The sequence below is a fragment of the Oncorhynchus kisutch genome, linkage group LG12 (assembly GCF_002021735.2).
Source record: "Oncorhynchus kisutch isolate 150728-3 linkage group LG12, Okis_V2, whole genome shotgun sequence".
NCBI classification, from domain to species: domain Eukaryota; kingdom Metazoa; phylum Chordata; class Actinopteri; order Salmoniformes; family Salmonidae; genus Oncorhynchus; species Oncorhynchus kisutch.
The window spans coordinates 34,198,711-34,212,643 of record NC_034185.2 but is presented as its reverse complement, the minus strand read 5'-3'; the positions used below and the strand labels follow the sequence as shown (position 1 = coordinate 34,212,643).

Genomic DNA, 13,933 nt, shown 5'->3' with positions numbered 1-13,933 from the left:
GCTTGCGCAAGGAACAGCAAGACTTACCAGCAAAACATTTTGAGCAGAGGTTCATGGTTTTACTGGACCTGGGGAGAGAAAAAACAAAAATAAAAGTCAGTCCCACAAAGGAATGGTACCAAGGTGGAGATGGCCAAATAGGATAAAGGCTCACTAGACACACGTCAGTCAAAGCAATATGGCCCTCTTACTTGCAACAAAAATCACACTTAAAAAGAAGAATGCATTTCAATGGCTCTTGGGACACTCAAACCTGACCCATTTTTTTTTGTACCCAGACAGTCAGATGGCTCTGAGGTTGCCATAGCTACGGAGAGTGAGTGAAAACAAATGGATGGCAGGGGTGACAGATCACAGAAAGTCATGGCAGGGAAGAAAAGGGGGAAACAAACAAAGGTGGGGGTGGGGTAGAGGTTGTTGCAAACAGTTGAAAAGGGAAGGAGGATAAGGTAGCAAAAGTCTATATTTTTACAGCAACAAATGACAGGTACACCATTGCACTCATTTGATACCATCTCTCACCGGTTAACAAGCTAATCAGTCCAGGATAATCAATTGTGCCAAGAAGCCTAACCTGACAGGGGCTTTTGACCACCATTGACATTGGCCTGAGGATTCAAGGGTTCATTACTGACTGAAGTAGGGTAGTCAACTCAACATTGATAACAACTGCTACATAAACTCTATCACATTTTTTTTTGCATTACCCTATGTATACATTACACTAAATGTTGTGGTCAGAAATAGCCTAGAAAAAAATAGGCATAAATAGAATTTTTTTTTTTTTCTAAAATCAGGTTTACTTCCCTCACAATCCTAATGTGTAATAGGCTAACTCACGACAGCCGACTCAACTCCAGGAACACAACCCAAACCCTTCCACATAGCCTCAAATCTGTTCAACTGAAATCACCCACCAAAACATGCACCATTTTCTCAGGCTTTCCTTTGAATCCTTTCCTCAATGACATTACATTTCCAGTGGTAGACTAATGGTTGTTCACATTCTGGACCTCTGACACTCACTTTAATAGGAGGGCACAATGCATAATGCTGGGATTTTTCTGTTCTGGGCTGTGTGAGCTCTGTCAATACAGTAAAAGGTTGGAACTCCATAGGGTATTCAGCCCATTGTGCCCTCAGGAGGGAATGTGGCCAATGGACTGTTCCAATTGACCTGGGATACATTTAGTACTCATCCTACCATGACCTTAACTGCAATTGGACTTTTCCTCCCAACAGCACGTGTGTCATTCAGTGCTAGAGTAACTAGACCTCAACCGAGAAGAGGATTTGCAGTATACCTAGATGAGAGTTCTGACAAGCCCCATGCTAGCCTAATCTTTGCACTACATTGAAGATGTGTTTGCCTACCCACTTTCAGCTAACGCATTATAACCTAATGTCCTCCTTCACTCCCCATCTCGATAAGGGCTTCAACTGAGCTAACATGTTCGTCAAAACAGAGTATCAGTCTAGAATGGTTTGTCACTATCAAAAGAATGTCCTTTGAATTCGGTCAAATTGATATGCACAGGCTCCATTTTACCAGAGAAGAACCAACTGACCTAAAAACAGGAAAGCTGGAAATTCAGCCCAGATTTTTTTTAAACTAGCTCACTTCTAAAGGCGAAGCCTATATCCTGCAGTCTCACGATACAGACTCCCCTCCCAATGTTTAATGAGATATCTCAAACTGAAGAGGATGTTTGTTCCTGGCTCTAGCTGTAATCAGGCATACTCAGAAAGCTTGATAGTTTGAACACAGCAGGGAAGGGCTACAAAGAAAGCCAGAGGGCTTCAAAGTGGAAAACTGTGACAAGCTTTAGACGCCTCAAACCAGGTGTTGACCGCAAGAGCCGTAAACATGCTTCTGATTGTGTCACCTGACATTGAGAGGTGTGAGTAATTCTCAGTTCGCTCACATATAACACACCCTAAAGATCAGCGTGACTAGTTAGAGAGCATGGCACAAGAAAGAAGGGCAGGGTTTTAGTACATAAAAATCATCCAGGGAGTTATATCCCAGAGTCCTCATCTCGTTGCTACACATGGTGCTTTCAAGACAACTGGAGGAAAAGCGATGTCAATTCATGACGTCAGTGATCTTTAGTTCTGAGCTCTAGACAGATGCCAGAGTTTCCGACTTGGAATTTGAAGTCGTAAACAATTTCCCCCGTCAGAGCTCGTTTTTTTTCAGAGTTCCTAGTTGTCTTGAACGCACTAAAGTCGGATATTTCCAAGTTCCCCGTTGTTTTGAACGTGGCAATAGCTGACCATACAGGAAGAACTGTCCAGCTCAAACAAAGGCCCCATTTTTATTATAAGTAGGCCATACCCTTTGTAGGCCATACCCTCTATTTCACTAAAGACGGTTTAATGTACTGCCTAAATGGGCTCGATTAAATAACATTAAATAAACATTTCCGGTATGTAATCACAACTTGACTGGAATGTGAGGGATGAACGTGCTGTAACTTGATAACTAATGTGGTTACAAGGCAATGACAGTCTGGAGAATATTGGACACAACGTGTTAACGTTTAATCTTTAGTTAGGATATAATTTCTTTAGAATGGATACATTTCCATTTAAGGACACAGAGCCTAACTAGAGCGAATGATGATCAGATTATAACCAGACATTTTAACATAACGCGTTCAGAACCACAGAACATGATTCGACGCTTTGATATATCTACACTCATGGATAGAGAATGAAAACAAGCCCAAACGTTCAGCAAACCTCAAAACATTCAGATAGGAATCAGTTTTGTAACTCAAACATTTGCCCCAACCCCCACCCGGTATGCCCAACATAACAATGGCTTTAACCTAGACGTTATTAATATCCATCCTCATTATCACTACAATAAACCATCTCCACAATACATAATGTGCGACATCTTACCCCCAAAATCCACATGGACACCGAGGTGGTAAGGGTTTGCTGCGCTCACTACCAGTATCCCCCATGACTTCAACAAAATGATCAAGGGTACGCAAGGCTGGGGATGAGACAGGGGCCTTGTCGTTGTAAAGGATCTTCAGCCAACTCAAGTAGCAAATATCCGCTTCTATAAATAGTCCTCGGTGGTCAAATTGGACAACGAAGGTGGATGGCTTTGCCGACACGAGCGGCCACAGGGATCCGAATAGTCCTAAACAGCTCAGTTTGGATTAATTGATCATCCAAGTGTCCTCACTGGACTCAAAGCAATCAGCTGGAGCTCGGCTACTACTAACAGCCACAGGGGGGGTGTTAACGCTTTGTCCAACCTGTAACATGAAAGATACAACACAAAACATAAACACCACAACAACAAATATTTCCAACAATCTCAATATTAATCACGAGTATTCGACACAGAGTAAGCAGCAGTCACATCGAATATCATTCCACTTACACCATCTGCTGCGTCCCCCAATCTTCAGTGGGCCGAACTGTACGAAGTAAGCTGTTCAGGAAACTACCGGTACCTAGACCTTCATTTAGAATAAAACGTACTGTGCCGTATCAACAGAATCAAAATGGCGTTCATTGAACGCAATTCCCACTAGCGTTCCTGACTAACCAATGTAAACTCACACACACACACAAGCAACTATTTGGATTAATATATTTTAAACGGAAGCAATATAAAAACGTTTATTTCCTTATTTCACGGTTTGAATCGTTGAAAATTACTATTACCAAAACGCGACAATGAATACGTTGTCCCAATACCCATTGGTCTTTTTGGGACAAACCAAAACATGAATCAGCTGTGAAGCAGGAGGATCACAAAATATATTTCATGTCAGAGTAGCCATTTGCACAACACATCTTATTCGAAGTCACTTAGCTATCTAAATATATGGATCAAACATATTGCTCAGCGAAAATTTGCAATTGGAGTGCTTGAAGCATGAACGACAAGCATTCTTGAGATAAAATTGGTTTGCAATCTATCGTCCCGCACTCCCATAGAGCGTTTTAAATCTTTCACAGTATTAATTGGTAAATTTACAGTGGTGTAAAACATGTCAAATACATACTGACTTACATGGGTCTTCATGACACACAAGTTGTACATGTTTTGTTCCACATCTTTAATACAGTATTGTTTAAAAGCTTGATTGCCAGCTGGTAGGGTATCATGAGGATGGATGGACAAGGGTGCATTTAAAACCTGTATTAAATCAGCAATGTTAAAAAAAAAAACATTTGGTCTTTCAAGTTTGATGAGGGTTGCTAACAATAAGTACTGCAAAATGAGTCCGACAACATTTAATGCCGTTTCCTGCAGCCACTGCCTGCAATAAAATGTACATGTATTGGCCCACTAACATTGGCCATAAGCAGAGATCACCAGTCTGAAGAAGCCTTTGGCACTCACTAATGCAAAACCTACTTGACTTTAGAAATCAATCAATATGTTTTGAACACTAAGAGGTTGAGAGACTTTTCTGCTGAATCTCTATCAACATCTACAAAAGAGACCTCTTCTGAAAATATATCCCAACGTATGTTAATGGCAGTGATATAGAAAAATGGATAAAAGTCATCCCAAGCAATGGTGATATAGTACAGTAATGATATTGTACTAAGATGATACAACAAATTGCAATCAAAACTATTCAGGAAAGAGAATGGAAAATATATAGATATGAGAAGGGTAATCTGCTTTCTACTTAATTTTACTTTAAGTCAATGTTCAGCCCTCATGCAATAGCAGCAATGTGAAAGTATCTAAAGGATTGCTAAAATCTACTTGAAAGCTTGTAAAATAACAAAGGAGATATGAAAAAGTAGAGAGCAATATTAAGAGCCAAAAAACAAAGAAAGAGGGAAGAGGTGAGAGATAATAGGAAGCACGGCACTGAGAAATAAACCGTAGAGCCAACACAAAACTTAACAAATCAAACCACAAACAAAATAATTGACAATATACATATCATATCTACATTTAGCAGTAAGCACAAGCAGCAATTAAAGTTGTCCTCAAAGGTGAGGACAACAATAAAATGACAAAAACAAATCTATAGACAGAAATAGCTATTACCAGCACTGCACATTTCCCCAGTGCTTAATAGACCTAGGTAACATCTTTCTTACAGTAAATGGGGAACAATAAAGTGCCAAATATCAGCTGCTCATAGATTCTCCCTCCGATTTCCACAAAGTGCTGATGAATTTACCAAACATTGAAGTTCCCGCTCAGCCAAGACTGCAATATTAGTCTTTAAGTCCAAATGGGGGGGGGGGGGGGGGGTGAATCAAATTCATTTCCCGGATATAAACCTTGAGCATAGGTGAATATGACCATGTTCACCTATGATTTTTCTTCTTCAACATGAGTAGAAAATCATTGATAGTGGTATTGCATTGGTTAATCTTTGGATGAGCAGTACTGATTGCGTCTCCACTGGCTGGATAGCACCTGGCCTGACTAGGCTTTGAAGAGTGCCAACTGAGTACCCTTAAACCGGCAGCAAATGTGGGCTAATACCTTCACAGGAAATGTATGGACCAATTTAATCCATAGCCTTTTTCCCACCATTGTCTATCATTTAAGACAGGGAGGACTGTATGAGCACCCTAAAAACCTGAAATTGATGTAAGATTCTGTTAACGTGTTAGAGGCTTATTTTTGTTATCAAAATGAATTGTATGCTTAGCAGCATTTTAGCAGTGCATCTTGTGTGATAAAGGTTGTGCAAAATTGTTTTCTTGGGGGTTTTCCTTTTCTCTCAGAGGTGGGGTTGTGAGGAAGTGGAGGATGAGGATGAGGAGGGCTGGGAGGGGAGAAGGCTGTGGGTGCAGGATGGCTGCATGGGTCTAGGGTTCTGGGATGTTGAACTGGACTCAAAAGGTGATGCCTGCCCAAGACTACCCTCTTTCACCTCCGTGTCCAACTGGGTCGGACACTCAAAGTGGACACAATGGAACACCTGAAAGAGAGAGAGAGAAACAGGGAATGAGGAACAGATATACAACATTTTCCCCTGGTGCCACTACATTTTTCCAGATGGTGGTGCCAGCCCATGATTTGGTTGCATCATGTGTTCCCCCGCACCGTCATGCAATAGAAAAACATATGTAATTATCAAATAATTAAAGTGCTTTATTAAGAAGTGAGATATAAATATTTTCATTCCTCTAACATTTTGTGATTAAAAATATGCACAACCAAATCCAGTGATAGTCATGAATATTGGGTTGACAATTAGACCATTGTCATTATATTTTACTATTAAAATAGGGCTCCAGAGATCTCCAGATGTTTAGAGATCTTTATGTGCACTAATATAATGGGCACATTTATTTAGGACTAATTTCCCACCTGAGTAAGTGGAGATCTAGTTAGCTAGATCACTAACTCTAATTATGAATTGGGTGGTTTGAGCCCTGAATGCTGAGCCGTCGTATATCAGACCGTATACCATGGGTATGACAAAATATTAATTTTTACTGCTCTAATTACATTGGTAACCAGTTTATAATAATAGCAAATAGCTGTGGTATATTGGCCATACACCAAACACCCTCAGCCCTTATTGCTTAAATATAATACCCACTGCTAGTAGCCATGTATTAATCTAACAGTAAATGTAATGTCCTAAAAAACTTTGCAGGCATAGCCTACCAATGAGGCCTATGCAATCGCAGTGGTCAATGCGCATTTCGCACACATGATCTCAAAGCAATATAAAAAATACCCATCTGTACATTATGCCCTGAATCTATTCTACCACGCCCAGAAATCTGCTCCTTTCATTCTCTGTTCCCAACACACGAGACAACCAGTTTTTATAGCCTTTAGCCGTACCCTCATCCTACTCCTCCTCTGATGTAGAGGTTAACCCAGGCCCTGTAGCCCCCAGTTCTACACCTATTCCCCAGGTGCTCTCATTTGTTGACTTCTGTAACCGTAAAAATGTCTGAGTTTCATGCATGTTAATATCAGAAGCCTCCTCCCTAAGTTTGTTTTATTCACTGCTTTAGCACACTCTGCCAACCCTGATGTCCTAGCCTCGTCTGAATCATGGCTCAAGAAGGCCACCAAAAGTTCAGAAATCTCCATCCAACATTTTCCATCAAGACAGAACTGCCAAAGGGGGCGGAGTTGCAATCTACTGCAGCGATAGCATGCAGAGTCCTGTTTTACTATCCAGGTCTGTGCCCAAACAGTTCGAGCTTCTACTTTTAAAAATCCACCTTTCCAGGAATAAGTCTCTCACCGTTGCCGCTGGTTATAGACCCCCCTCAGCCCCCAGCTGTGCCCTGGACACCATATGTGAATTGATTGCCCTCCATCGATCTTCAGAGCCACTGCATCCATCACAGTGCACTGTGTTTTGTCACCAAAGCCCCATATACCACCCACCACTGCAATCTGCATGCTCTCGTCGGCTGGCCCTCGCTACATATTCATCGCCAGACCCACTGGCTCCAGGTCATCAATAAGTCTTTGGTCCAGCAGGTATCTCTCACTGGTCATCCCCAAAGCCAACACCTCCTTTGGCCGCCTTACCGATCGCTGCAGCTGTACATCACCCATCTGTAAATAGCCCATCCAATCTACCTACCTCATCCCCATATTGTTTTTACTTACTTTTTTTACACACCAGTATTTCTACTTGCACATCATAATTTGCACATACAGTGCCTTGCGAAAGTATTCGGCCCCCTTGAACTTTGCGACCTTTTGCCACATTTCAGGCTTCAAACATAGATATAAAACTGTATTTTTTTGTGAAGAATCAACAACAAGTGGGACACAATCATGAAGTGGAACGACATTTATTGGATATTTCAAACTTTTTTAACAAATCAAAAACTGAAAAATTGGGCGTGCAAAATTATTCAGCCCCCTTAAGTTAATACTTTGTAGTGCCACCTTCTGCTGCGATTACAGCTGTAAGTCGCTTGGGGTATGTCTCTATCAGTTTTGCACATCGAGAGACTGAAATGTTTTCCCATTCCTCCTTGCAATACAGCTCGAGCTCAGTGAGGTTGGATGGAGAGCATTTGTGAACAGCAGTTTTCAGTTCTTTCCACAGATTCTCGATTGGATTCAGGTCTGGACTTTGACTTGGCCATTCTAACACCTGGATATGTTTATTTTTGAACCATTCCATTGTAGATTTTGCTTTATGTTTTGGATCATTGTCTTGTTGGAAGACAAATCTCTGTCCCAGTCTCAGGTCTTTTGCAGACTCCATCAGGTTCTTCCAGAATGGTCCTGTATTTGGCTCTATCCATCGTCCTATCAATTTTAACCATCTTCCCTGTCCCTGCTGAAGAAAAGCAGGCCCAAACCATGATGCTGCCACCACCATGTTTGTCAGTTGGGATGGTGTGTCAGGGTGATGAGCTGTGTTGCTTTTACGCCAAACATAATGTTTTGCATTGTTGCCCAAAAGTTCAATTTTGGTTTCATCTGACCAGAGCACCTTCTTCCACAGATACAGCCCTTGGTTCACCCCAGACCTGACTGCCCTCGACCAGCACAAAAACATCCTGTGGCGGACTGCAATAGCATCGAATAGTCCCAGTGATATGCAACTGTTCAGGGAAGTCCGGAACCAATACACGCAGTCAGTCAGGAAAGCTAAGGCCAGCTTCTTCAGGCAGAAGTTTGCATCCTGTAGCTCCAACTCCAAAAAGTTCTGGGACACTGTGAAGTCCATGGAGAACAAGAGCACCTCCTCCCAGCTGCCCACTGCACTGAGGCTAGGTAACACGGTCACCACTGATAAATCCATGATTATCGAAAACTTCAATAAGCATTTCTCAACGGCTGGCCATGCCTTCCGCCTGGCTACTTCAACCTCGGCCAACAGCTCCGCCCCCCCCGCAGCTCCTCGCCCAAGCCTCTCCAGGTTCTCCTTTACCCAAATCCAGATAGCAGATGTTCTGAAAGAGCTGCAAAACCTGGACCCGTACAAATCAGCTGGGCTTGACAATCTGGACCCTCTATTTCTGAAACTATCTGCCACCATTGTCGCAACCCCTATTACCAGCCTGTTCAACCTCTCTTTCATCTCGTCTGAGATCCCCAAGGATTGGAAAGCTGCCGCAGTCATCCCCCTCTTCAAAGGGGGAGACACCCTGGACCCAAACTGTTACAGACCTATATCCATCCTGCCCTGCCTATCTAAGGACTTCGAAAGCCAAGTCAACAAACAGGTCACTGACCATCTCGAATCCCACCGTACCTTCTCCGCTGTGCAATCTGGTTTCCGAGCCGGTCATGGGTGCACCTCAGCCACACTCAAGGTACTAAACGACATCATAACCGCCATCGATAAAAGACAGTACTGTGCAGCCGTCTTCATCGACCTTGCCAAGGCTTTCGACTCTGTCAATCACCATATTCTTATCGGCAGACTCAGTAGCCTCGGTTTTTCGGATGACTGCCTTGCCTGGTTCACCAATTACTTTGCAGACAGAGTTCAGTGTGTCAAATCGGAGGGCATGCTGTCCGGTCCTCTGGCAGTCTCTATGGGGGTGCCACAGGGTTCAATTCTCGGGCCGACTCTTTTCTCTGTGTATATCAATGATGTTGCTCTTGCTGCGGGCGATTCCCTGATCCACCTCTACGCAGACGACACCATTCTATATACTTTCGGCCCGTCTTTGGACACTGTGCTATCTAACCTCCAAACAAGCTTCAATGCCATACAACACTCCTTCCGTGGCCTCCAACTGCTCTTAAACGCTAGTAAAACCAAATGCATGCTTTTCAACCGGTCGCTGCCTGCACCTGCATGCCCGACTAGCATCACCACCCTGGATGGTTCCGACCTAGAATATGTGGACGTCTATAAGTACCTAGGTGTCTGGCTAGACTGCAAACTCTCCTTCCAGACTCATATCAAACATCTCCAATCGAAAATCAAATCAAGAGTCGGCTTTCTATTCCGCAACAAAGCCTCCTTCACTCAAGCCGCCAAGCTTACCCTAGTAAAACTGACTATCCTACCGATCCTCGACTTCGGCGATGTCATCTACAAAATGGCTTCCAACACTCTACTCAGCAAACTGGATGCAGTCTATCACAGTGCCATCCGTTTTGTCACTAAAGCACCTTATACTACCCACCACTGCGACTTGTATGCTCTAGTCGGCTGGCCCTCGCTACATATTCGTCGCCAGACCCACTGGCTCCAGGTCATCTACAAGTGTATGCTAGGTAAAGCTCCGCCTTATCTCAGCTCACTGGTCACGATGGCAACACCCATCCGTAGCACGCGCTCCAGCAGGTGTATCTCACTGATCATCCCTAAAGCCAACACCTCATTTGGCCGCCTTTCGTTCCAGTACTCTGCTGCCTGTGACTGGAACGAATTGCAAAAATCGCTGAAGTTGGAGACTTTTATCTCCCTCACCAACTTCAAACATCAGCTATCTGAGCAGCTAACCGATCGCTGCAGCTGTACATAGTCTATTGGTAAATAGCCCACCCTTTTCACCTACCTCATCCCCGTACTGTTTTTATTTATTTACTTTTCTGCTCTTCTGCACACCAATATCTCTACCTGTACATGACCATCTGATCTTTTATCACTCCAGTGTTAATCTGCAAAATTGTAATTATTTGCCTACCTCCTCATGCCTTTTGCACACATTGTATATAGACCCCCCCTTCGTTTTCTACTGTGTTATTGACTTGTTAATTGTTTACTCCATGTGTAACTCTTTGTTGTATGCTCACACTGCTATGCTTTATCTTGGCCAGGTCGCAGTTGCAAATGAGAACTTGTTCTCAACTAGCCTACCTGGTTAAATAAAGGTGAAATAAAAAAATAAAAAATAAAAAAATGTTTGGTGTGTCTCCCAGGTGGCTTGTGGCAAACTTTAAACGACACTTTTTATGGATATCTTTAAGAAATGGCTTTCTTCTTGCCACTCTTCCATAAAGGCCAGATTTGTGCAATATACGACTGATTGTTGTCCTATGGACAGAGTCTCCCACCTCAGCTGTAGATCTCTGCAGTTCATCCAGAGTGATCATGGGCCTCTTGGCTGCATCTCTGATCAGTCTTCTCCTTGTATGAGCTGAAAGTTTAGAGGGACGGCCAGGTCTTGGTAGATTTGCAGTGGTCTGATACTCCTTCCATTTCAATATTATCGCTTGCACAGTGCTCCTTGGGATGTTTAAAGCTTGGGAAATCTTTTTGTATCCAAATCCGGCTTTAAACTTCTTCACAACAGTATCTCGGACCTGCCTGGTGTGTTCCTTGTTCTTCATGATGCTCTCTGCGCTTTTAACGGACCTCTGAGACTATCACAGTGCAGGTGCATTTATACGGAGACTTGATTACACACAGGTGGATTGTATTTATCATCATTAGTCATTTAGGTCAACATTGGATCATTCAGAGATCCTCACTGAACTTCTGGAGAGTTTGCTGCACTGAAAGTAAAGGGGCTGAATAATTTTGCACGCCCAATTTTTCAGTTTTTGATTTGTTAAAAAAGTTTGAAATATCCAATAAATGTCGTTCCACTTCATGATTGTGTCCCACTTGTTGTTGATTCTTCACAAAAAAATACAGTTTTATATCTTTATGTTTGAAGCCTGAAATGTGGCAAAAGGTCACAAAGTTCAAGGGGGGCGAATACTTTCGCAAGGCATTGTACACTGTATATAGACTTTTTCTATTGTGTTATTGACTGTACATTTGTTTATTCCATGTGTAACTCTGTTGTTGTTTGTGTAGCACTGTTTTGCTTTATCTTGGCCAGGTCACAGATGTAAATGAGAACTTGTTCTCAAGTGGCCTACCTTGTTAAATAAAGGTTAAATAAATTGAACATTTGTGGGCAGAACTGAAAAAAAAGTGTGCGAGCACAGAGTCCGACAAACCTGACTCAGTTACACCAGCTCTGTCAGGAGGAATGGGCTAAAATTCACCCACATTCTGGGAAGCTTGTGGAAGGCTACCCAAAACGTTTGAACCAAGTTAAACAATTTAAAGGCAATGCTACTAAATACTAATTGAGTGCATGTAAACTTCTGACCCACTGGGAATGTGATGAAAGAAAAGCTGAAATAAATCATTCTCTCTACTATTATTCTGACATTTCACATTCTTAAAATAAAGTGGTGATTCTAACTGACCTAAGACAGGGAATTTTTACAAGGATTAAATGTCAGGAATTGTGAAAAACTGAGTTTAAATGTATTTGGCTATGGTGTATGTAAACTTCTGACTTGAACTGTACATATGAATTGACTAAAACCGTATGTAAACATAATTTCATTGACCAGTGTTCAATGACAATGTACATAGGGCAGCAGTCTCTTTGGTACAGGGTAGAGTAACGGGTAGTAGCTGGCGAGTAACAGTGACTAAGTTCAGGGCAGGGTACTGGGCGGAGGCTGGCCGGTGGTGACTTTTTAACAGTCTGATGGCGATAAAAGCTGTTTTTCAGTCTCTCGGGCCCAGCTTTGATGCACCTGTACTGTCTCCACCTTCTAGAAATTAGTAGGGTGAACAGGCCGTGGCTGAGATCCTTGATGATTTTCTTGGCCTTCCTGTGACACCGGGTGCTGTAGATGTCCTGGATGGCAAGCAGTTTTTTAAAATTTTGTTTCACCTTTATTTAACCAGCTATGCCAGTTGAGAACAAGTTCTCATTTACAACTGCGACAAAAAACAGAGTTACACATGGTATAGACATACGTACAGTCAATAACACAATAGAAAAATCTATATACAGTGTGTGCAAATGTAGAAAGATTAGGGATGTAAAGGCAATAAATAGGCCATAGTGGCGAAATAATTACAATTTGGCATTAAAACTGGAGTGATAGTGCAATAGAGATACTGGGGTGGAAAAGAGCAACAACAAAAAATAATATGGGGATGAGGTAGTTGAGTGGGCTATTTACAGATGGGCTGTGTACAGCTGCAGCGATCGGTAAGCTGCTCAGATAGCAGTTTCTTAAAGTTAGTGAGGGAGATAAGTCTCCAACTTCAGTGATTTTTGCAAATAATTCCAGTCATTGAACCCTGTGGCACCCCCATAGAGACTGCCAGAGATCTGGACAACAGGCCCTTCGATTTGACACACTGAACTCTGTCTGAGAAGTAGCTGGTGAACCAGGCAAGGCAGTCATTTGAGAAACCAAGGCTATTGAGTCTGCCGATAAGAATGCAGTGATTGACAGAGTCAAAAGCCTTGGCCAGGTCGATGAAGACAGCTGCACAGTACTGTCTTATCTATGGAGGTTATGATATCATTTAGGACCTTGAGAGTGGCTGAGGTGCACCCTTGACTAGCTCGGAAACCAGATTGCATAGCAGAGAAGGTATGGTGGGATTCGAAAAGGTCGGTGATCTATTTGTTAACTTGGCTTTTCGAAGACTTTATAAAGACAGGGTAGGATAGATATAGGTCTGTAACAGTTTGGGTCGAGAGTGTCTCCCCCTTTGAAGAGGGGGGATGACCGCAGCAGCTTTCCAATCTTTAGGGATCTCAGACGATACGAAAGAGGTTGAACAGGCTAGTAATGTCGGTTGCAACAATGGCAGCGGATAATTTTAGAGAGAAAGAGTCCAGATTGTCTATCCCAGCAGATTTGTAGGGGTCCAGATTTGCAGCTCTTTCAGAACATCCGCTATCTTGATTTGGGCAAGGAGAAGCGGAGGGGGGCTTGGGCAGGTTGTTGTGGGGGGTGCAGAGCTGTTGGCCGGGGTAGGGGCAGCCAGGTGGAAAGCATGGCCGGCCGTAGAAAAATGCTTATTGAAATTCTCAATTATCGTATATTTTTATCGGTGTCGACAGTGTTTCCTAGCCTCAGTGCAGCGGGCAGCTGGGAGGAGGTGCTCTTATTCTCCATGGACTTTACAGAGTCCCAAAACTTTTTGGAGTTAGAGCTACAGGATGCAAATTACTGTTTCAAAAAGCTAGCCTTTGCTTTCCTAACTGACTGTGT

General features: G+C 42.8%; 2 protein-coding genes across 4 annotated transcripts in view; both read right to left on the bottom strand.

The window, feature by feature from the left end:
- LOC109900905 (AN1-type zinc finger protein 3) overlaps positions 1-3,944 on the bottom strand; it is a 20,290-nt gene extending 16,346 nt beyond the window's left edge. The window contains exons 1-3 of the mRNA XM_020496795.2: positions 3,407-3,944; positions 2,911-3,278; positions 28-68 (exon numbers count right to left, since the gene is read on the bottom strand). Of these exons, the coding sequence (XP_020352384.1) occupies positions 28-68; positions 2,911-2,975 (106 nt within the window). The 5' untranslated portion in view covers positions 2,976-3,278; positions 3,407-3,944. The remainder of the gene's footprint in view (positions 1-27; positions 69-2,910; positions 3,279-3,406) is intronic.
- The window catches only part of LOC109900904 (BTB/POZ domain-containing protein 9-like), a 26,258-nt gene continuing 15,959 nt past the window's right edge, over positions 3,635-13,933 (bottom strand). For 2 of the 3 annotated variants that reach the window (XM_031837401.1, XM_020496794.2), the window contains exon 11: positions 4,071-5,933. In XM_031837401.1, the coding sequence (XP_031693261.1) occupies positions 5,733-5,933 (201 nt within the window). In that variant the 3' untranslated portion in view covers positions 4,071-5,732. Of the gene's footprint in view, positions 5,934-13,933 lie in introns of all 3 variants that reach the window. The other variant, XM_020496793.2, reaches the window with a different exon arrangement.